Genomic DNA, 25,403 nt, shown 5'->3' with positions numbered 1-25,403 from the left:
GACCCCTATAAAAAAAAATTCTAGTTGGCCAGCAGTTTATAGTGATGAACACGGAGTTGCTGACCTGGAACAAATATACCAATTGGGAATTCTGACTTCACTTGCAGAATGCTTGGTGAAAATACTGAAGGTGCAGATAGTCAACTGGCATCTTTATTCTGAAAATACTACTTGCCTGGTTATGCTGAGGTACGAGTCACAGACCTAGAGCATGAAAGAAATGAACACTGGAGGGAAGTTTATAATTGTTTCGGGGGCCATGACTAAGTATTATAGTCAAACTATCAACACTATAGCCATCAACTGTCTATAGCACAGGCAAAGAGAGACCTTTAGGGTATGGGGTGAGCATGTCGCAGCACTACAGCCCTATCAGGTAGGAGAGGAGCAAACCTAGATCTATGCACACAATGACTTCCATAAACTCAGATTTTCTGCACACTGGAGTGATGCTTAGACAAGGGGATCCCAGGTCATAAAGTTACTACATGGCCCCATATGTGGTTTACTATCTGTGTAATGTTTATAAGACTTCAATTTATCTTAATACTTAGTGATATGCTGAGTGTCTTCATATTCTGCTTGCACAATCTGCTATACTCCGGTGGACCTTAGCTTGGGTGGCTGGATCTATGTGTTATATGGTAATACAGTGTATAAATGCCAGCAATAGTACATATGTAGTATTGCTACATTCCTCTATAGCTGCTGGTATTCTGCACTGCGCCGCTGTATTGTGTACTATATTGCACACCACACTCTTTTTTTTACTTCTACCGTGCCAAGCTTGCTTCCGTGATGGACTACAATCTCACCACAAACTAGTAGTCCATCACTGGAGCCTTTTTTTATCCGATTAACCGAACTTAATAATCGGCCAACTAATCGATTATGAAAATAATCGTTACCTGCAGCCCTAGTGTACTACACCTATATAAAAGATTGCACACGTGTATGGTGCAATCCTGACCCTACTGCCACGTGCTAAGCATGTAGTCCCCACTGATACTAATAAGACAAGTTTCTGAATGTAAAGCTATTAAAATGACGTAAATGTACCATGCATTTGCATATATTCTTTCAAGACAAAATGGTTTTAAAATTGACCTAAACTATACCTGGAGTATACTTAGGAGTTTATTTATAAACAATTTGCAGGGCTGTTTGCACTGCTAATATCTATAAATGTTCTTTCGTTTTTCCTTTTATGAATGGAGTGCAATTACGAATGTTATTAAAGGAGAACTATGGGGTCAGTGTTTTTCCCCATAGTTCTCCTTAGGGTAACGGGAGGACACAAACTAGCGTCCTCCCGTCACCCAAAGCTCAGTATACCGCGAGCTGCAGCTCGCGGTATACTGAGACGCCGCACCTGGAGCGGATCCCGACGTAGATGACGGGATCCGCCCAGCTGCGTGAGTGACAGCTGGCTCTGCCTATCTAGAGGCAGAGCCAGCTGTACCCGCCCCCTCCGCCAGCCAGCGCTGGCAGATCGGAGCGGGGAGAGGTGAATCCAGCCCCTCCCCCTGTCACGGCAGAGAGCCGTGACAGGATCGAGAGGTGAGGGAACCCGGTATGTGTTCCCTCACCTCCTGATCTACTGAGCCGACCTGCGACAGTCTCATGTTGTCACCCTAGGACCGGGAGTGCCTAAAAAGGACCTTTGTGGCATGAGCACCAGGTATTACTTTAATGAAAACCGCAGCTTTAAAAGATTGGAAACCACTTTTGGAATGATGATATGTTAAAGCTTATTTGAGAATGTAGGCGGGGAGGGTTAGGGTTTAGATCTACTTTACGGTTTAGTGGTTCTTTAGTTACTCTCCTGCATCAGCGGAAGATTTTGTAAAGACTACAAAAGGTGCTTTGAATCTGCTAAGCATAAAGTACAGACCCCAAGAGGCTTGCCCGCCTCCCACTCAGTGCTATTGGCTAATGAGGTATCCCTTCATAATATTGAACCAATAGTAATGGTTGGAAGGTAGCAAGCTTGATCCAGGAACTGTTGGAGCTTTGCCCATCAGACCAACCTGGCATTCAGGGTAGAAAAAGGGCTTGGACCCTGCTGCAGGTATATGAGATACCTGAACTTCATAACAATGACTAGGAATTTTTTTTAAGGCCTTCCTGTAAAGCAAAAAGTTAATACTCCCGGTCCTGCTGCAATTTTTTACCCTCTTTAGGAGCTGAAGATCAGCTTCAAATGTCTAATGGCTGGTCCCGACTGAGCTCTTTGGTTCCATATACCAGCCCTTACGTTGCTACAAGATACAGTAGTGACATGAAGGCCGGTGGATCAAACTACAGCGTCCAGCAAGAGAGCAGGCGCCCGACACTTCCAGAAATGTGTCGGATGCAGAAGGTTTTGTTTAAACCGCTGTAGCTCTTCGAGGGGGCAAAGATCTGCAGCTAGCAGGACAGTAAGGATTAACTTTTGGATAAAGGCTGGGCTTTTTATTTTTTTTATTCTTTTAATCAAGTGCCCAATCGGCTTTAATACTGATCAGGGAAGTCCAACATACAGCATTTAAAGCCCACTGCCCGATTATGCAGCTTCATCTCAGATAAGATCGGGAATGAGCAAACATTTCTCTCCTAATAGAAGAGGGTGATGTCTTTATTTGGCGGATGGCTGATGGGTGTTTGTGCAGTTCTCAGAAGTGACAACCACAGCATTTTGCTACTCAGCATGGAACACTGTATGCCAAACCATGAACTGCCCAGTGTTTCTCCATATTAAAAGAACACCATGGTTCAAAAGTCAAATGACTTTACTATACCTGCTGTTGTTATATAAAAACATCTGTACTTGCTACATCCTATAAATCTAACTACAAGAGGATATAGAATGATTGATATGTTCCACCATTTTATTCCGCTGGAACACAATCTCATTTCAGGTATGTCTGAAAAAGCCACTTTCTCATTGGACAACACTCGATCTGTCACTCTGTTTCAATATAGGACTGAAACATGTAGGGAATGAAGCAGAAGCTGGCAGAGGCGTCCTCAGTGTCACGCATGGTGGCCATCTCAGTAATGGACGCCCGCAGAGAGAGAAGGGGGCTTCAGCTGGAGGGATAAGGTATGCCGCCAGGTCCCCTCCTCTATTGTGCAGTTGTCGGGCTCTCGGTGCCCAACTGTTCAGTGGGGGTGACACCAAAATGCCTGTCAGTCATTGTGGTGTCAACCAGTGAGGGCCGCACCCCCCTTGTGACACCACTCTAACTGCAGTACCTTTTGCTCTATACAACTCAAGTAGCCATAGTACTATGTCAGGAATTGAGACCTTACAACTGTAAGTCTCTGTTGCCTCACATTTGTTGAAGCTATCCTCCAGGCAAACAGCTATATACATCGCAAAAAAAGAAAAAACCAAAACATACATGGTATCTGTTGTATCTGCTAAAGATTTGTATTTTTGTCCATCCAGTATTGAGATTTACACTCATCAGGCAGGAGACATGTTTTTTTTTTTTTTGCTGCAGTTCCATAACCCTTACAGGTCTAGTCTTTCCCCCAGCCGGTACATAAATAGGAAAAGGAAAAGCAGCACACTCTCTCACACGGTTCTCTCCTTCTATCAGCATGCTACTTATTTGCACATAAACACTGCAGTACAGCCTAACTGGCTTCTTGTGCTGCTTCTTCATCTGTCTGAGCTCTACTGTACAAGAGACTGATACTAAGCGAAATCCAGCCAGTTACACAGCATACATAAGAAGAAAAATACATTTCATGTTGTATTATTGAATACAGAGCTGCATCCATTTTTCATGTCTGCCTTGAGTTCAGCTTTAATCTTGGCTCGTAGATGCTTGGCCACAGCGCTGTGCTTTTAGCAAGCAAAATAGAAAAGTACTTCAAAAGGCCAATAACCTTGAAGGCTTTAAAACACCCTTCAGTTTCAGATCTTAATGGAAGCCCTGGATAAACCTTCAAACAATCTTCTTCCAGGATTCAGGCTTTCCACAAGCTTGTTTGAGACAATGAGCAATGTTTAAAGCCTAAACCATTTGCTTCTTGGATAGTGCGGGGAAGAGTTCAAAAGTCTGTGTTTTTTGGAGATTTTTCTCTCACTTCCTGTCCCTGTGCTACAAGAAATGGGAAAGGAGATTGGCACGGGATCGGGAAGGCACAGACAGTAATAAGAACATTGTCAGAAGTTCAAACCCTTCTCTGCTCCACTGTCAAGAATTGAGGAGAATCCCCCCAGTAGGGACAGCAATAGAAAGCCGATTTGGACTCAAACCCTTCCTTGCTGCATCCCGCACATAAACGACTGTCACTTTAAAGCTGAACCCCCAGGGAAATGTCAAAACTACCCTTGCAGTGTAGCTCCACCTGCGCTGCAAAGGTAAGTGCTCGTTTTTTCTAGAGGAACACTATAATATTACTTACTTTATCACTCTGTCCCTTCCCCAGCAACTGGCACTCTCCTCTTATCTCTGACGCTACAGGTTGTGTATGTCCTCACTTACAATGCAGGACTGCTGGTCATGCATTGTATGTGATGACATCAGAGTGCCTGCGACCAAGGAAGCGGCAAAAAAGCAAAGTTGCTTCGGGGGACCTGCAGATGTAAGGGATGAGGTAAGTAAAACTGCTTTTTAATGGTACACTAGCTCTATAGAAGTAAGACAATTGATGGTAATATGACTATGCTATAATGTTATTTATTGACTACAACTATACTTACATGTTGAATAGATTTGATTTATTTCCTATATGTTTAGAAGAGCTCATAAGCTCCTGAAGAAGCGTTGGGTCCGTGAAATGCATAGAACATGTATACCCATCGGCCAGTTACCTCTACTGTAAAAATGTGTTGAAACTTGAAGAATCAATGGATGTAAAGTATGCAATTATATTGCATTAGATACATTGAGGTAATCGATGAAGGTAATGAGATACTCATGAATTGTAAAGAAGCCTTTAATGTGCTATATGTTCCTAATTCAATTTTTTTAACGGTATAAAGTGTAAATAAAGTTTGTTTTTATTCTAAACTCAATCTTTGGGTACCTTAAAGTGACAGTAAACTCAGGAGTTAAATCTTAAAAATGCATCAAAAGTACCTGAACTATTAACAGAAATGTATCTTATTTGTGTATCACTCGGCTGTAGATCCTCAAATCATCTCTGAATTGGTGCTGACACTGTCCTTCCTTCTGGAGGGGGGATACTTTTGTTCCCCATGGTCCCTGTGTGTGTTGTAAAGTAGCCACCACACCAAGCTTGCTTCCATGATAGACTACAATCTCAGTACAAATGAGTAAACTAAAACATGAGATTGTAATCCATCGCAGGAGTGAGCTTGGAGCGGTGGCTACTTTACAACACACACAGGGACCATGGGGAACAAAAGTATCCCCCCTCCAGAAGGAAGGACAGTGTCAGCACCAATTCAGAGATGATTTGAGGATCTACAGCCGAGTGATACACAAATAAGATACATTTTTGTTAATAATAATTAGGGTACCTGAATGTATTTTTAAGGTTTAAAATAGTAATAAAGGCTGGTCGTTTTTTTTTACCTTAATCAGGGGTGTCAAACTCAATTTAATCGTGGGCCGCATCAACATTATGGTTTCCCTCAAAAGGTATCTTTAAGAATATATAAATGTATCTAATCTTTATCATAATTGCCTCTGCATTCAATTATCACTGGTTTTAGTAATAACATAATACCTAGATCTGAAAGTAGAAGTCTAGGAAATGGCCTGGTGGGCCAGATTCGGCCCCTGGGCCTTGAGTTTGACACATGTGCCTTAATGCATTCTTTGCATTAGGGTAAAAAACGTTTAGTGTCCAAGTTCCCCCACAATTACCTGTGCACAGCTGTGTCACCGCTGACTGTCCCCAAAGCGATCCTTGTTCCCCGGACTTCCTGGATTTCAGGGGGGGATACTGTGGGCAGAGGAGCCACAGGCTCCTTCTGCCGTCAATCAACCTGCTGGGAGGAGAGGCGTGGCCTGCCGCAAGGCTGCGTGTGTCTATGGACACACACAGCTACTTACGGGCACGGCTGGGAACGTGCTGATGGATGCACCAGTGCAGGGGGCCGGGAGGAGAGCGATGCAGGGACCCATTAACTAGGGAATTACATTTTTATTTTTTTTAAATGCATACCATGTGTGCCTCCCTTGCATACAAAAAACAAAGGTTTAATGTCACTTTAACTCCTGAGTTTAGTATCACTTTAAAAGTCCGTTATTTCCAACAACGTTTGTCCAAAGTATATACTATTACCTGGATGTGGTACCCTGGGTAACGTGGTTCATCTTCTAACGCTACATTACTATAATGGTACACCAGACAAAAAGAGCATTTAACCCTTGCAGTGTGGGAGAATCCCCCAATGCACAGTTAGTTTTGAAATTTCCTCGAAGTTCAGCTTTAAAATGTCTCTATTTTCTGCTTGGAAATAGGTTCATCTCCTCATATGTTTTCATTAAAATATTCACAGCGATGGATGAATCACGCCATTGGCTTTTGCTTTAAAATATTCACAGCTTGCAGAAACACCCATCTGCCATCACCCCTACAAGAACGATTTTATGTTTCTTATAAACAGCTTATAAATGTAACTGGACAGTACTTTAAGTTTGTGGAAATTTAACAACAACAACAAAAAAAAATGTATATACCTTATTATTACTTCTCAAAGACAAAATAAGTTCTGACTTATCAAGAGTATAAATAGATATCAAAAACAAAATTTAAAAAAACCACAGGAGATTGCGTTAGTCTGAATCTGAACTCTCCGGCTCGGGCATCTGTGTGCAGTGTATAGCTTCTTCCAATGGTGCCATCGTCCCATCTGCTCTCACGCCCATCGGTTTAATAATATCTTCCCTGGAAGACAAAAAATAAAATTCTATTCAGCGTTAGGATTACATGCAACGGCTCCCAGACAGGGGCGGCATACAAATATTTTCCCCTTTTATTAATTCCAGCTCAATGTTTAACAAATAAAGTTGACCTTGAAGGGCCATAATAATGCAAAGAATAGATGCGGCTCGTTCTCAGTCGCCGTCTGCCAATTAAAGTGAAAGCGCCGAAGTCCACGTTTAATGAGTGCTGGAAAAGGACGCAAGGACGCTGCGGTAAATACAAGTTCGCTTTTGTCTGTGATTTTATTCCATAAAAAAAAAAAAAAAGACTGAACTGCCTGAGACTCAGCACCAGTTCAGCAAATAGTTCCCATTCAGTTAAACAGGAGATGTCGAGTTTTGATTTAATTAGGAAACGGAAAATAATGTAGGTGAGGTTGTGCCTGCACATCCTCTAGTGGTGCTTGAGACCTGCTCGATTCACAAGGAATTAGTCAACCTTCTTTCTGTAGCTTTTTGTCCGCGACAGTTTAATTACAGAGCTGACAATCATTTTAATCCTTTTAAAGCTTCCAACAGCTCTCCATCGTCAATCCAATTATATCTAGCCCACAAGCCACTGCCTCATTAGGTAGTCCTTAATTATTGATTTAAAAACTAATAAATGAGCGCAATAAATTAATTTCCAACGTTATCGAACTATAAAAGAGAGTGCCGACCGTGGACTGGTAATGCTGTGTACTACTTGGATGCGCCAAGTGCATTTGCTCGCATTGAAGGTGACTATGTCCAATGTGTTCAGCCACAGGATGGCTTTGGATCTCAGGCATGCAGCACTGTATGTATGATTTTTTTTATGTGGGTGGGGGCATATTTACAATTTTTATTCTACCATATATACCGTGAGTGTATTATATATTAGAGGTGCACCGAAACAAAATTTTCAAAAACGAAACCGAAAATTACAAAAAATGTCAGGATGAATCCGAAAAAAACATTTCTAACCTTTTACATTTTTTTTTAATTTAGTTATTTTTTTAATTAAATATTTCAATTTTTTTACTTTACTGTTGGGAGCTCTGTGGAAATATTGGGAGTCTAAACAGACCGCTGATATTTCCCTTTCCCTTATTATCTCTTTTTCTGCATCCCCTGTTATAAATGAAAAGGAAGCCTTCATACGCAGTGTGCCTGTTCATTCATACCATGAGGACAGAGTATGTTTACTATAACCACAATCATGAATGAACAGGAGATGATGTAGATCACTTCCCATTCATTCATAATTGAGGATATAGTAACCATACCATGTCCTCAATTATCTACAAACACTCAGCGATCACTGATCACTCGCTCTCCATCCTGACAGCTGTCACAGGAGTCTGAGCGAACGGTGGAGTCAGCTGTCAGAGGACACCGAGCTCTCCTCCCCACACTGCCGGCCCGGCATCCTGTGACAGCTGTCTCCGCCCCCACACCGCTCTCCTAATCTGTCGCAGGAGGCTGAGCAGGGCGGGCGGGAGCAGAGCTCGGCCTCTTGTGACACGCCGGCCGCTCACATCACTCTCCTGTGACACTTTCTCTCCTCCCCCCCATGACACTGCGCTGTATGAGGGGGACACAGAGCAGCGGGGAGGAGAGAAAACAGGGATGCACAACAATTTCGGCCGAAAGATGGCATTTTCTGCCAATATGTTTCGGTGCATTCCTATTATTTACAATACACACACACACTCCATGTAATCCCAGACAGACTCCATAATGTTGAGATCAGGACTCTGTGGGGGGGCCAAACCATCACTTCCTGGACTCCTTGTTCTTCTTTACACTGAAGTTAGTTCCTAATGACATTGACTGTATGTTTGGGGTCGTTGTCCTGGTGCAGAATAAATTTGGGGCCAATCACACGTCTCCCTGATGGTATGGCATGATGGATAAGTATCTGCTTGTATTTCTCAGCATTGAAGACACAATTGATCCTGACCAAATCTCCAACTCCATTTGCAGGAATGCAGCCCCAGACTTGCAAGGAACCTCCACCATGCTTCGCTGTTGCCCACAGACACTCAATTATTGTACCGCTCCACAGCCCTTCAGCAAAACAACTGCCTCCTGCTACAGCAAAAGATTTCACATTTTGACTCATCAATCCAGAGCACCCGCTGCCCTTTTTCTGTGGCCTTGGGGCCAAAAAGCCATACCTCCGACGTGGGAACAAGGCTAAGCAACTCAACTATGCACGAAAACAAAAGGAACTGGGGTGCAGTTCTCTTAAATGTATGCAGCATATGACAAGAATGCAGTAACTACATAACAGATCTACTTATACAAACCCCGAACAGAGGACACCTATAGCAAATGTAGGTGGCCCCGGATCAGAACAGGTTCACGGTAAGCTAGGCAACTAGGTGTGCTCATGGAATGTGGTGACCAGCTCAGTCCTTAGATGTGTTGGTTGCATACGTTTTCTTTTTTCAGGCTAAGGACAGTAAGAGAGAAAATACCTGTTGATCCTGCAAGAAAAATAGTCCTAGTAATAGGCCAAATACTGGTAACTCTCTCGGAGATAAAATGACAGCAAAAACAGCCATCTTTCTTTTGTAAACTATCCCATTGATCCATGATGTAATGAAGATAAAAAGGCATGTTTGAAGTCCTACCAGGGTGACAACCATGGCTTCCCCATAGATACAGTAAAGAAGTGAGTGTAGCCATGAAGGGACAGGAAGTGTGTTATTTACAGGATTTCAGGGTGAAAATAAAGCTAATAAATTAATAAAAATAAAAACTTAAAAAAGAAGACTAATGCAGTCACTACATCTAAGGACTGGTAAACTGCACTATATTACATTCTGGGTTTTGATACACTTTAAGATTAGTCACATGAAACCTGAACACATATCAACCTCTAAAGCATTTTTATAGAAATACTGTTTCCCTTTTGAAAAAAAACAACCTTTTTTTAATTAACTGAGTTGATTGTTCTTCTAAGTTGCATTCCATCACCTGCTTACACATCTCCTTAGACATAGCCACTCACCTAGCCAGCTTGCAGGCCCTGCACAGGTTTAATTTAATCACTAGCTGCAAATCGATGTATTACCTCAGCGAGTCTTCGCCCTCGCAGCCCGGCACAAAAGGCAGCTTTTTTCATTAGGACATTAATGATTCGCCGGAGAAACAAACACTATTCAGCCAGAAGCCCTTGTTTCACAAGACTGTGTTCCTTGCCCATTAATATTTTCTGTTAATTGAAGTCTGAATTCCAACAATACTTTGTCGGCTTTCTGTGACGTGATTTTGTTTGGTCAGCGGCTACAAAAGGGAGCAGAAGCGGCGGGAGCAGCATTGCCCGAACAATTAGCTGGTAATTATGTGTTTTTAATGAGCTGGCTGGCGCTCGCTCTCTTATATACGCTCCGCTTTACTGAATATATCACACAACATAGGCCGGGATAATTGGACCGGAGGCTTCCACTGTAGGATTCCAAATGTCAACAAAAGATTGGACGACAGCACAAAACCTTAACTGGATCCCTTTGTAATATAGAAATTCTGCATTCAGAATCACTTGTTATACAAATTCATAAACGGTCTTGAGAGGGCCATAGTCATACCCCTATTTTTCAGTTTAAACTACATGCAAACCCTAACTGAATGCCATTTTGGTAAAGCATTCTGCATAATAGATTTAAAAAAAAATGATAATAAATTTGTGCACCTTTTATTAAAAAGGAGAACTATGGGGTTAAGTCTTTTCCCCATAGTTCTCCTTAGGGTAACGGGAGGACACAAACTAGCGTCCTCCCGTCACCCTAGGCTCAGTATACTGCGAGCTGTAGTTTGCGGTATACTGAGACGCCGCAGTTCGCAGTATCCTATTTATGTGTTCGCTCACCTCCCGATCTACTGAGCCGACCTGTGACAGTCTCATTGTCACAGGTCGGCTAGAACTATGAGGTGAGTGGAAAGCACTCACCTCATAGTTCTCCTTTAATAATTTGTTACGTATCAGTACTGCTGATCTCCTGCAGCCACTTCCTGTCTACATGCATGCACCCTGCCTATGGCTGCATGTAATTTCTCAGGGCGGGTATATTGACAGTGACAAGAGTGAACCATGCCTATGTAATGGGTATTGAACCAGCCATTTGTAGTCTCCATTAAAATCACAATTGGGAGACAGAGCATGGCACCCTAACGTAGGTGCTGATGTACCACACGGTCCACTGCGGTGCACTGAATTTAGGAAAAAAATAGTGCTGATGTTTGTTCTGTTGACTTGTGTTGGCAGCCCAATCTAAATTATGACAAGTTAATGCACAAAGGAAATAATAAGCACCCCATAGTACAGTTGTGTATTCATTAAAGTGCTTTGATACGCTTTTCTCTAACACTGGTAGCATAGCTGCCTGAAATCTTCAGAGCTATCTTGATATGGGCAATTCACGTCCCTTCAGTGTCTTTCCCCCGGTGCCCAACCTGTGGCTCTTTGGTTCTATTTTGTATGCCATCAAGCCCCAGCAGACAGTAATAAATGTTTCCCAGACTAGGCATTTAGTAAAAGGAGAATTGCAGGGAGAGTGAAATACACTCATCCCCATAATCAGAGCCAACGTGTGACACTGAAGCTGTCACGTGTCAGCTCTATTGATCGGGAACTGAGTGATCACATACCATCAATCACTCAGTCCCTGAGCATCTCCCTGCAGAGAGCAGTGACTGTCAGTCACCACTTACCGTGGAGATTCCCCCTCCCCTCTCCGTTCCTCCAGCGCTTACTGGAGGGACAAATTGGGTGGGGGGACTGGCACAGCTGCCTCTGGCTCTAGAGAGGCAGAGCCAGCTGTCAATCAGGAAGTGGGGTGTATCCAGACTATATGCTGAGTTTAAAAGAGAACTATGCCAAAAAAAGGTTGGGCCATAGCTCTTTTTTAAGGCCAGCGAAGGGAAAAAAATAATTATACTAGATTCTGCTAGTTAAATGGTTTGGGATATTCCTCTTACACATTCCTACTTTTTCCATGCTGTCCATGCCTTTTATTTATTTATTTTTTCTAATCTGTTACAATGGAATTTGCTGGGAGGAATATCAAATGTGGTGCCAGTAAGTTTAAAGAGTACTTTAGGAAGCTCAAATGTAGGAGCATTGATTTGCAAGGGGTCTGTAATGGCAGGGATCTCTAGCAGTCCCATGTAACAAGTCCCAAGGATCTGACCGTTTCCTGTACCATATATCCAGCCCTGACTACCTCTTGTAGCACGTAGCATGTCCCTTGTCTCTAATCATCTCCCGTAGCATTCTCCTTGTCTCTGATCAATTTGTGCAGCATGTCCCCGGTCTCTGATCAATTTGTGCAGCATGTCCCCGGTCTCTGATCAATTTGTGTAGCATATCCCCAGTCTCCAACAACATATGCAGCATCTATGACCCTATCCTGTAGGATGTCCACTGTCCTTGACTGGTTTCTGTAGCAATAAATAAACTTAAAACTTAAAGAAGTTGACCGCTAATGGTCTTCAAGATACAAGAGACTGTACAAAGGCTGCTGATGACTGTACCTGGACAGTTTGTCAAACATGTTGACCAGTTTCATAGCTTCATACTCCTTCTGCTCCTCTGTCATTTCATCAATTGGGTTCGCCATTGGTTCCTCCACATGACCAGTGATTAGATTTATGCTGAAACACAAGGGGATGAGTTTGGTGAAATACAAATCTCTGGATTACAAAAATTAAGGGGTTTAGTTTATGTCTCAATCTTTTTTTGTAGGTGTAAATTTGGCCTCGAGATGTAAAAGATATAAAATACTTTTATGCACTTGCTAAGTGGAAACCTTCCAACCAAAAACAGCAGGTTTACCCCAGATCAGCTGGAGTCGGGGGTGTTTACAGGGTGCTCCCACTCACCCAAATCAACATGCATATTTGTACATCCCCGGGCTGCTGTTAGTGCACCTCCATTTCCAGCACATAAAAGGTGATAAAACCATCGAGTTCAGACAACAGCTACAATACATATTCCACACTTCCTTACTTTGGTTTTGCCTGGAGGTATTCTTCAGTGTCAGAATCCTCATCATCAGAATACCAGTGATCACCTCTCCCACCAGTTAAGAGACCTCGGGCGGCAAGAAGCCCAGCTGCATTTCCATAACCAGTATACTTCAGGAGGCTGTCCACTGCCAAAAGCAAGGAAATTCATACTAAGTGCAACAATCACTTTTAGTTTTACAGTAAAGAAGTTATAAGGTAATGTTTGGTGTTCGCTGAAGTTTTAGGGCTCGGGTATTGTAGGTATAAAGAACAATTCAACCTTCTTGATTTATTACTGTAATGCAGTCAGGCTGCATTTATTTTTAACGAAGTGCTGCTCACACACACAACCCCAGTGATCAGACGCCCCCTGTACACTGCTCTAATCAACAGCCACCTAGCTTCCGGAGCAGAGTTCCGAGGGTGCATTGGACCAGGGAAGTTGAGTGTGAGAACATCAGCCCGAATCTCCTATGTGCTGCAAGGGCATGGTATTTAAACCCTTGCAGTAGCACTTAAGAGATGAAATCATCTTACATTCGTTAAATAAAAATATATTTTTCTTTTACTTACAATTACTGTTTTTCCACTTTCAGGTGATGTAGCCCATGCCTAAGAGTTCATGCCCAGGAAGGTTAACTCACATTGCATTGTTGGGAAGTTTCATCTGTAAACTGCAAACTCTTGTGCAATCCCGGGGAAAGGTATTTTGAGCAGAGCTGCATGCTAGTGTGATTTTTAGTAAAATGGGGTTTAGGTCCACTTTAAAGGAGAACTATGGGGTAAGTGTTTTTCTCCATAGTTCTCCTAAGGGCCATGGGAGAACACAAACTAGCATCCTCCCGTGACCCAAAGCTCAGCTCGCGGTATACTGAGACCGCCGCAGCCGGGACGGATGTCTGCATCCACCCAGCTGCGTGATTGACAGCTGGCATATTTTTGGCCAAAAGTTTGTGCAACTAAAACCTCTGATTTTAACGCATACTGTTGACAGGGCAATTTGTTTGGTTGCAGGCTAGCTCGCAGGTGAGCTGGGGATTTTCTGTGTTTTGTAAACCTGAAGGTATAGCCTGCTAAACATATGGAAAGAAGTCTGGATCTATGTATATTAATTTCAATTAAAATACACAAAATGGATGACTGCATAAATATTCACCACCATGCAACTCAGTTCTAAGTGGCTGCACATCTGACAGCAATTACAGCCACATTCTGTGTGGATAGATCTCCAGCTCTGCCAGGTTGCATAGGGATCAGATCAGGCCATATTTTCTACAATGGACTGAGATCTGGAGACTGACTCTAGGACATTATCATTGTTGTGCAGTCTTGGCTTTATGGTTTGTTTTTTTAAAAGCCGGCTCCTGGATTGTACATTAATTTGTTCACAACCATTTTTCTTTAATTACCTCTCTCTTTACAGAGAACGAACAGAAATTCAGCTGCAATTTGCTTCACTCCTAGGTCCACATGGGTCATCAAGCGCACCAGCTTGTTCCGTACGGTTGTCCCAACTTCTGGCCGATTGGTTAAATCCCTCAGTGGAGGAAGAACCTAAAAATGTGTAAAAAACAAAGAGCGGAATTGATCAAAACTGGAGAAGATAAAATCTGGAGCAGTTGTCCATGGCAACCAATCAGCGTCTTTCTTTCATTTTCAATTCTTAACTGAACAAACAGAAGAGAGAAGCTGATTGGTTGCCATGGGCAACTGCTCCAGATTCTGTCTGCTCCAGTTTTTATAAATTATTAGGGATTATAGCCTTCATTATAAAATATATGTTACTATATAAATAAAGCTAAAATTGAACACCACTGTAGGCATCTAGAAAATACTGTAATGTAATTGAACTAAAATGTTTTTTGAAAATGGCACCACCATTTTAATTCTTTACCTGCTCCAATTTCTGTTCAAGAATGCAGCTTGGCAGAGTGCTAATATAAGCACATCTCTAAGAGTGAGATTCATAAATACATGTCCTGCCTAATCGGTAACATCTGCTACATGGAATGCATATGTAACATTGCGATGGGTGAGAGATGGGTAAAGAGAGAAGTCACCAGCACTCACTTGTAATGTGCAAAAAGGATAGCACGTTTATTGATGTCACATGCGTCAAAAAGAGAACGTTTCGGGGCCACGCAGGGTCCCTTCATCAGGGCGACATTGTGGTCACAATGTCGCCCTGATGAAGGACCCTGCGTGGTCCCGAAAAGTTGGCTTTTTGACGCATGTGGCGTATCAATAAACGTGCTATGCTTTTTGCACATTACAAGTGAGTGCTGGTGACTTCTATGATTACTTGGACTGTAGCACGGCGCCATCCGTGTCGTCACTTTGGGCACCAATGGACATTTTGTTTGGTTCAAGCGCTCTATGGTGTGCAGGTGATTCTCCATCGCTATTCGGGGTGAAAGATGGGGGCTTGTAAGTGACTGCACAGCTGTATGTCACAGGGGCCCCTGCAAACAGTGGTCATAGACATTCCCCTTGTGCTTTGCATGGATGGTAAAAATTGAAAACTGCAACTCATTTCTAATACAGAGACATTGGTGTTCACGTGTATTCAAATTACACAACTTAACCACGAATAAGACATATAAACATAACTGCACAAATGTGGCTTCAGGAAAGCTGCAAAGACGACTTGTGGTCAGGCTAGTGACATTTTCTAAACAAGCAAATAATGAGCTTTAAAACAAGCACTCCCTGTCCTCTGTAGCTGCATGCACAGTGGAGTACAGTTCTTAATCCCTGTAACTTTACAGAAAAAAACTATTTCATTTTCTCTAGCAGCTTACTTTGCTTCCCCCTTGAGAACAGAAAAATGAGGACAGAAGCGCTACTACCATACAGTGACTTAGTATAACATAAGAAATAGGAATGACAACCTACCAAGGAGTGAATGATGACGCGATATCATCGACGAGGGGTAGATGGTTGGGAATTGGGGTTTGCACTCACTTATGTGTGTGAACATATATGGGGGAAGGTGAGGAGGTGTATGGGTTGCTCACTGCCATTGGGGCTGTGGGGGGCTCGATGGCAGTGAAAGCCTGGGTCTGAGTACTGTGTATTGCAGGGGTCCTAGATAGAAGGGGACTGCTGATTCTGGCAGGCATGAATGGATACAGGCCGATTGATGCTGTCAGGATCAATCAGACCGTATCCATTTGTGCCTGCCTCACCTTCCCCATATCTGTTCACACACATAAGTGAGTGCAAACCATTCCCATCAGTGGAGGATTCCCATCCATCTACCCCTCGTCGATGATATCGCGTCATCATTCGCTCTATGGCAAGTTGTCATTCCTATTTCTTATGTTATACTAAGTCACTGTATGGTAGTAGCGTCGCACACCCCGGTCCGCACTTTAAAGAAGCTGCATACCTAGCATTAACCCATTCGTGACGGGAGACGTACACTGTACGTCCAGTCACGAAGTGCCTATATGACTGGCCACGTACACTGTACATGATGAGTTATATCAGGCTTTGTAATGCCGGTAACCACTGATTCTCAGCAGTTACTTAGGAAAATAAAAATGATATATAAATATATTTGTTATACTATAATTATTATAACACATTTCTAAAAAAAAATAATAATAATAATCAAAACTTGTGAAAAAAAGTGTTTTCTTCTAGTTTTTTTCCTCATTTTTTTATATTTTATTCAAACTAAGTGAGGCGTTAAGTACACATGTTTGATATAATTATATAGCCCTATCTGTCCTCAAAAAAACAATATATAATATGAGTTGGTACGTTTAGTAAGAAAGTATATTACTGCTGTGGAAGAATCACACAGCAAAAATGTAAAAGGTGTGTCAGTCATTTATGAACAGAAACTGAAAACTAGCTCAGTCATGAAGGGGTTAAAATCCACACCCACACATCCTTACCCTCGCGTAGCACTGCATCAGGGGACAACTCTCCTAATTTTTACTTGGCTTCCCCCTCCCAGCAGTCACTCATTAGCCTGCCAGTCTTCTAATCTCTGATACAAACACAGGGGAGAAACCCAGGAAAAGGGGAGCAGCAGAGTGCCAAGACCAGACTTGACTGATTCTCTTGTGAACTTTGAGGAACAATTGCTCCACAATGCCTACAAGTACTATGTTCAATGACTGTTTGCTCTAAAGCTCATTTACTACTTCTTCAATACATGTAAATATTTGAATGTCCATAGCCTAGGTCCTTTAAATTACACCTGTGAATAGACTATAGACATTCACGTTTTTACATACCATTAACAATTAGTAAAACAGTTTTACAATAAGTCCTCACTGACCTTTCTAGATGTATATATTGTGAAATAATTAATTCTCAAAGACACTCAAAAATCACAACAGCTCCTCTGAATTCCGGTTTCATTAGGGTTCTAACAACTTACAACAGCTATTGTGTGTTTACATTAAAGGACTAGCACACTCCCAAGATTCTGCTCCCTACTGAAAGCAAGGCAAGGCATCAATGCATAGCATTTTTGCGTGTTTGTTGCATGTCTGCATAGGCCTATACATTTAAATTGGCTGCCTTACACGCAGCAAAGAAGCTCATGCAGTGTGTGCAGCAACGTACGTCTTGCTTGCTGAATTTAGGTGCCATTAAGAATGGAGCGTGACTGGTGCCTTAAGGTGAGGGGAGCTGAGATTTTAGAGTTCCTGCTGTGATGTCTGAAGATGAATTTCGTCACAATGCCTATACCGACATAGGTGAGGGTTTGTTTTAAAGTGCTTGTTCACAATTAGAGGTGCACCGAAATGAAACATTTTAAAACCGAAACAAAACCGAAATTAAAAAAAAAAAATTGTCGGGCCAAAACCGGATGAAAACCGAAAATGTTTGTTTTCTAACTTTTTCATGTTTTAAAATATTTAATTTTTATTCATTTTTTATAAACTTTAAATTTGTCATCATTTTATATTAAATATTTTTTACTTTACTTATAGATGCTTTGGGGAAATATTAGGGGTCTAAAACAGATCCCTGATATTTCCCTTTTAAAATAGAAAAAGAGATTGAGAACAGAGTCCTCGATCTCTTTTTCTGCAGCCCGTGTTATAAATGAAAGGTGAAATGCTGAGTGTTCCTGATCATTTATAACATGAGGACAGAGTGTGTTTACTATAGCCACAATCATGAATGAACAGGAAGTGATGTAGATCACTCCTCTTCATTCATAATTGAGGATATAGTAACCATACAATGCCCTTTGTATGTAGCTGTTCACATGGGGGGGATTTATCGAAACTGGAGCAGACAAAAACTGGAGCAGCTGTGCATGACAACCAATCAGCTTCTCTCTTCAATTTGTTCAGTTAAGATTTGGTTGCCCTACACAGCTGCTCCAGTTTTTGTCTGCTCCAGTTTCGATAAATTCCCCTCTGAGTGTTTGTACCTCGCTCGCCTTCCTGACAGCTGTCACAGGAGGCTGAGCGAGCAGAGCGGGGAGGAGAGCTCGATCTGACAGCTGACTCCTCCCCTGCACTGCCAGCCAGCCAGCCTCCTGTGACAGCGCTGGCTGTCTTCGCCCACACACACCGCTCTCCTCTGATCCGTCACAGGAGGCTGAGCGGTGTGGAAGGTGAGAATTCGGCTGCGCACAGCGCTCTCCTCCCACAACGCTCGGCCGCCTGTGGCAGTTTCTCTCCTCCCCGCTGGGCGCTGTGTCCCAGCGGGGAGGAGAGAAACTGCCACAGGCGGTCGAGCCCGAGAGAAAGAAGGGATGCGCCGCTATATCTGCAGAAAAATTGCACTTTCGGTATTTTGCAAAAAGTGCTATTTTCGGCCGATATATATCGGTGCATCCCTATTAACAATATGTTAATACTTTAATGTGTTTAGTATGTGCACAAGTTCAAGGGAAGGTAAGGGTGTGGTTTTAGGTTCAACAGTAAACTGAAGTCAAGTAAATGCGCTGGGGATGTTGGTGCAGCCAGAGAGGACCAGGGATATTTCTGTCTAGTAAAGGAATTTGTGGACACAACAACGTACCTACCTTGTATTTGCTAACAGCATGGGACAGTTTCATTCAAGGTTCTTTAAGAAAATTTTACCCAGGATTTTACAGTCATAAGAGCACTTATGTTGTATTCCTCGCCCTACAGACACAAGAATCTAGAGCTCTTACCTCTGCTTTGATGTATTTCCGAATACTTCTGTGCACCCTGGAACATCCGGTCAGTAAGCTAAGGACTGGCGTGAGACCCTCTCTGTAGCTGCAGCCCTAAGAGGAGACAGGAAGAAAAGGCACTCTGTGATGTTAAGCAGACAGCAAATAAACAGGAAATAAAAATTCAATCAACTTAAACTATCCAGTTAGAGATACAATGACACGCAGGATTCCCGGCTCCAAACAGACACGACAATTTATCAATTAAAAGGACTTGTACAAACATCACAAACTCTGATGCAACATTACGTCTGGGGAATAAACTACTGAAGAGGATTCGGGTTTATTTGAGGATGGTTTTTGTCTTCCAGGTTGTGGTTGGTTAGAAAATAAGTAAAAATATAATTCTTAATTGGCCACTTCGCAGGATGCTTTGTAGAACATTATAGAAATATCATAGAGAGCGGTAAACAGTTTTAAACTGGACCTATCACTTTACAATAGACATGCCATACATGGATATCAAAGAGACCCTGTTACAACCTAAAAAAAATGAAGTTAAAAAGCACAGAAAATTAAGGCTTTTAAAATGCGTACTTGCTGGGGTTTTCTTTTCCACAAACTGCCCATTCCCTCCCCACATACATAGGTAAAACCTATGGAGTGTCACTGACAGCTGTGACTGGGGCAGCTGACATCACATCCTGGCAGCAGTCTCTGGCCTTTTGGATGTCTACACAAGAGAGGCTTTTATAGGTAACATGCATAAACTATTTTAAAAAGAACCATGGCCAAACCTTTTTTGGCGTTAGTTCTCTTTTGGGTCACCGGAGGACATTTACTAACGACTTGCGTGGGGTGGTGTCTGACAGTCATCGCTCTCCGCAGGGAGAAGATTAGGAACTCAGTGATCAGTGGTATGTGATTGCTCAGTACTTGATATATAGAGCCGACGTTAGGATGACTGCATTTCACTCTCCCCATAGTTCTCCTATAAAGGCACATATAATCAAATGGGAAGTTTTTTTCTAAAATTAAAAATATGACACTAAACTCAAGAGTTACATCATAAAAGTGCATTAAAGTACCCTAACTATTAACAAATATGTATCTTATCTGTGTATCACTCAGATACAGATCCTCAAATCATCTCTGAATTTGTGCTGACACTATCCTTCCTTCTGGAGGGTGGCTACTTTTGTTCCCCATGGTCCCTGTGTGTGTTGTAAAGTAGCCACCATACCAAGCTCATTCCATGATGGACTACAATCTAAAAAAAACAAAACAAAAAAACAAAACAGCTTCATTCTCCAAAAGCTCTCTGTTGGGGGACTTTGGGAGGGGACAGAGGCAAACCCAAACTGCTGTAGCATCTCCAATACCTTATCTATTCGCTTCTCCATAAAATTCAAAGTGTGCTGAATTGCCTCCATGTCCGGCTCATTATTGTTTGCAGACATTTCTTGGCCAGATGGGGTGATGAGCACATCCAGGCAGGAGACAGGAACATTGCTCAACAAATTGATTGTATTGCTGAAAAAAAACATAAATAATTTTATAAATAACTGTGGGTTACAAAATCATGAATTCAAAAGACATTCATCTAAAACCGACCTAAAAAACCCCCAAAAAACCCTAAATGAGAGTCATTGTAAAGGTTCTTCATCATTATGCTAATTAAAGGCTGAAAACCTATGTTAGGATGAGAGAGTTGCTCTCTAGGCCAGCGCTATTCAAGCTTATTTTAATCACGGCACCCTTTAAAAGTATGCAAACTCTCAAGACACCCCAGTCTAAAATGTCAGATTTTAGGGAGGACCCCATGCAAGAACACCCAAAAACGTGGGGTTTCTCCCTTTACATCAAAGTCACCCTTTGCATCAGTAACCTCCTTTCATATCAGAGCCCTCCCCACCCCACATCAGAGTTTGCATCAGTCTTTATTACCCCCTTTACATCACATTCCCACTACAAAATGTTGATGCACCACTGAGAAGGCCCGGAGGCACACAAGGGTGCCGAGACACCCTGGTTGAGAAAGACTGCTTCAGGCTGTCTCTGGGGGCAGGATACATAACCAATGCCACAGAACTGCTCATGTAGTCTCTGCCGAAGGGGGTTCTGGGACGGATAGTGAGGCAATGTCACTGATTGGCCTTTTGGCAGAGACCAGAGCGTCTGTTCCCAGAAAGAGCCATAAACTTCCTTTTTATTCCAAAATGTAAGCCTTACTTATCATTTAGTTGCTGGAGTGGAAGGGGGAAGAAGCTACAGGCACCGTCTTGAAGCCAATGGAATTGTAAACAGCCATCGCTGGCTGTTTACATGCTGACGGTTTTCCCTCTCGTGTGCGGCGCTCAGCGCGGACACGAGAGGGGGGAGGGGCAGGACGTCTTAAGACGCCCTCCCGCTCTGAGCAGACGTCCATCTGGCCGTTCACAAACGGCCATGGACGTAAGGTAGTTAAGTAATAACTCTCAACTCCAGTCCCCTAAGCATAAATGAGAAGTTAACCTACACAGTGCGGAGGTAGCCACACTGCAAGAGGAGGGGTTTTGTTTGCCCAGAGATGGGCTTTAATGCTACAGCATACAAAGACAAAAAGTGGCAAATGTTTGGGGAAGGTTCTTCTTTGCTCCAGCATGACTGTGCCAGCAAGCCAGCTCCATAAAGACATGGTTTGACGAGTGTGATGTGGAGGAACTCAAGTGGCCTGCACAGAGCCCTGACTATGGAATACCTTTTGGTATAATTAGGGCGACTGAAACCTAGGTCTTATTAAACAGTATCTGACCCTCACGCATTTTTTATGGCACATATTACCACAGACACACAATGCAAACTGGATTCCCAAAAGAGTGGAGGCTCTTACAGCTCCCATTGTTTTGTAGTGGGATGTCCAACAAACTTATATTATTATAATACAGGATTTATATAGCGCCAACAGTTTGCACAGTGCTTTATAATATAAGGAATACATTACAATCACAATAGACCCCGCGCACACAGCCCCGGTGAGACCCCACGCACACACAGGCCCGGTGAGACCCCGCACACACAGCCCCGGTGAGACCCCGCACACACAGCCCCGGTGAGACCCCGCACACACAGCCCCGGTGAGATCCTGTGAGCAACACAGATTGCTGGGATTTGTAGAACTCTTTAGCTGGTGGTAATGTATTGCTGGGATTTGTAGTCCCTCTACAGCCTGGAGTTAGTGGCATAACTACCAGGGTCGCAGTTAGGACTGGGACCCTGCAATTCACCACTGTCCTAAAATCATTAGTCTGTATTGTTTTAGAAAATGTCACGACACTAAAAAGAAGTATTGGAAATTGGTATTGACGAGTACTTGAGAAAAAGTATTGGTACACGTTTTGGACAAAATGGTATTGTTGCATCCCTACTCCAGACAGCGCCTCTGCATTCCTTACAATAGCTTTTACAAACAGGTCCAACAAATCAGCACAAAGAACTATGATACTATGCTAACTAACTCCTAGCAGCTAATCAAAAGCAATCTTCTAAGTGACCAATGTAAAGTCAGAAGAAACATGACTGCCCGCTGTGCATTCAGCCCTTTGTACATTGCTACTGTGGTTTACACTCCCTTCCTAAACAGGTCTATATATGATGCTTCTGCTAACAAGTCCAAGCCAAAATTTCTTCACTGCTGAATTACATTTTCCGCATCAATGCCCCTTAACAATGTGGTTCCCGGCTAGGGCGACTCAGTGACGTTAATGTGTCAGTTTTATTTGTGGAGTACAAGTGTATGAAATTCTCCTTATACCAGAGCCGGGGCCTGAGATCTAGGGCTTCCACAATGCAACCTGCATTCTTCAGCTTGGATGTATGTACCAATACTTTTCTCTCCTCTCCCCCAGAGATCATCAATCACTAAGACTTGGCAGCCACCCCCTCAGCACCCCCCACTCCTCCCACCACGCTGCGTTTTGTATTAAAATAACAATGGGAAAAAACACTCAGCAATAGTTCTGTGTGGGAATCAAGAGAAGTGTTAACGCAAGATGCTCCATATAGTTGAACATAATAAGAAAATTGGCCACTGAACAGTTATAGTTTCAACTTGTGCTTTGTCTGATCAGCATAATGTTGATTATAAAAAGAAAAAATATTTTTTTTACATGATATACTATCTATGACAGGGACATCCCACAAAAATTGAGGTTTCATCAGAGCTGAATGTTGGCGAGTAGAAATCACCCACTAATGTCCTAGAACTCATAAGAACTCTCCCTATTGGTATTCCTCCTGGCTCTGCGATCCTTGCTGCGATAGTGGCAGTCTCGAAGCCCTGCTGCATAGATTTTCTGAGTCTGCGTCTCAACATGCTGATGCTAAAGGAGAAGAGTTGGAGTATACACAGGGCTGACTTCTCGCTCCCATGTGAGGAGAAGAGTTGGAGTATACACAGGGCTGACTTCTCGCTTCCATGTGATGAGGAGAAGAGTTGGAGCTTACACAGGGCTGACTTCTCGCTCCCATGTGAGGAGAAGAGTTGGAGCATACACAAGGCTGACTTCTCGCTTCCATGTGAGGAGGAGAAGAGTTGGAGCTTACACAGGGCTGACTTCTCGCTCCCATGCGAGGAGGAGAAGAGTTGGAGTATACACATGGCTGACTTCTCGCTCCCATGTGAGGAGGAGAAGACCTGGAGTATACACAGGGCTGACTTCTCGCTCCCATGTGAGGAGAAGAGTTGGAGCTTACACAGGGCTGACTTCTCGCTCCCATGCGAGGAGGAGAAGAGTTGCAGCATACACAGGGCTGACTTCTCGCTCCCATGCGAGGAGGAGAAGAGTTGGAGTATACACAGGGCTGACTTCTCGCTCCCATGTGAGGAGGAGAAGAGCTGGAGTATACACGGGGCTGACTTCTCGCTCCCATGTGAGGAGGAGAAGAGTTGGAGCATACACAAGGCTGACTTCTCGCTCCCATGCGAGGAGAAGAGTTGGAGCATACACAGGGCTGACTTCTCGCTCCCATGTGAGGAGGAGAAGAGTTGAAGCTTACACAGGGCTGACTTTTCATTCCCATTTGACAGTGCTAATATCAGTGCTAATATCAACAGCCAAATATCAGGAAGGAAGAAGAGTCACATGCTCCCCCATACCCAATATGTACAGAGTATTTTTCTCTATTGCCAGTGGTTAGCAGACAGGTGGGGAGTTGCATGAGCCAGCATTAAAGAGGAGGTGTTATATATACTGTGCAAGACTCTTCTCACATAGATCCTCCTATCTGCATGTCAGCACTTTTTTGTTTTTCTGTGCACTCAGCTGCGCATGTGCAGTTTAGTGCAGTCTCAGCTAGATTCCTGCTAAGATGAAGCAACTCCCATGTGCATAGATACGAGTTACCTCATTGGAGCCCCGCCAATAAAATCGGATGAAGGCTCCGAACCCAGAAGAAGGCCGAGACGAAGATTAAAGCACCAGCGAGGGGGGAGAGAGCGGACATTGCGGCGCTGAAGGGGATTGCTTTGGAAGGGAAGTCTGCCAGCACATTATGGCTAAAAGCACCTAGGGGCTCCTTTTAGCACTTTAAAGAAGAGCATAGCCTGGCATTTAATTGCAGCTTTGTCCCAGAACCCCAAAACCTTGGGTACACCATTATACAAAGTCTGTCTTTAGGAAGTAAAGTTGAGCGGACTGTACCCTCGACACCTCACTTTTAGTCACCATAACAAAAGCTAAACAAATGAGAATCAAGAGGGGAGAGGCGGAGTGCCAAGCCGCCAATGTAAACCCATATTTCTTAAACTGGATAGGTAGAAAAGAGCATTCTATAGATTAACTAAAACCATGTGAAGACACTTCTAGCAGCCGACATTTAACCTTCCAGGGGTTTACTTTATTAATCCTTACTTTAAATTCCTAAACATGTGTGCAAAGCTCTTGGACAAAGTTTTCTTCTGGCAGCGAAATGCCGAGTTCTAAGTAATCATGTGGCAGTCTATTAGGGCACAAACTTATTAAACATTAACAGCCTTTGCTAAGTGTTGTTACACAGAGAGCTTCATTACATCATTGCAAGCCAACACCATCCTGGGAGATACACCTGGCTTTTATATCCCATCATAAATTATTAATAGGGCATGAATAGGCTTTTCAAACATTTTTTTAGATAGCTTTGTCAAATAAATCAGAATTATGAAGATAACCCTATTTATAAATGTTAATGTTTCTTAAACCATCTTCCTAAACTGCCTGGTCATAAAAAATAGTCACACAATCTAATATTAAGTTGGACTGCCTTTAGCTTTGATTATGGCATACACTCACTGTGGCATCTTTTCAATAAGCTTGTGCAATGTCACAAAATGTATTTCCATCCGGAGTCGCATTCATTTTTCACATTGACCTTGTAGTGATGATGGGAGAGTCAGA

The 25,403-nt window shown here is 42.9% G+C and overlaps 1 protein-coding gene across 1 annotated transcript in view; it reads right to left on the bottom strand.

The window, feature by feature from the left end:
• Positions 1–6,400: 6,400 nt before the first annotated feature.
• RIC8B (RIC8 guanine nucleotide exchange factor B) overlaps positions 6,401–25,403 on the bottom strand; it is a 43,006-nt gene continuing 24,003 nt past the window's right edge. The window contains exons 5-10 of the mRNA XM_018557798.1: positions 20,373–20,523; positions 19,009–19,104; positions 14,282–14,426; positions 12,874–13,018; positions 12,399–12,518; positions 6,401–6,858 (exon numbers count right to left, since the gene is read on the bottom strand). Of these exons, the coding sequence (XP_018413300.1) occupies positions 6,747–6,858; positions 12,399–12,518; positions 12,874–13,018; positions 14,282–14,426; positions 19,009–19,104; positions 20,373–20,523 (769 nt within the window). The 3' untranslated portion in view covers positions 6,401–6,746. The remainder of the gene's footprint in view (positions 6,859–12,398; positions 12,519–12,873; positions 13,019–14,281; positions 14,427–19,008; positions 19,105–20,372; positions 20,524–25,403) is intronic.

This window comes from Nanorana parkeri, unplaced genomic scaffold, assembly GCF_000935625.1.
Source record: "Nanorana parkeri isolate BGI_ZX_2015 unplaced genomic scaffold, ASM93562v1 scaffold14, whole genome shotgun sequence".
Taxonomy (NCBI): Eukaryota; Metazoa; Chordata; class Amphibia; order Anura; family Dicroglossidae; genus Nanorana; species Nanorana parkeri.
The sequence above is the reverse complement of the archived record's forward strand: the minus strand, read 5'-3'. Positions and strand labels throughout refer to the sequence as shown.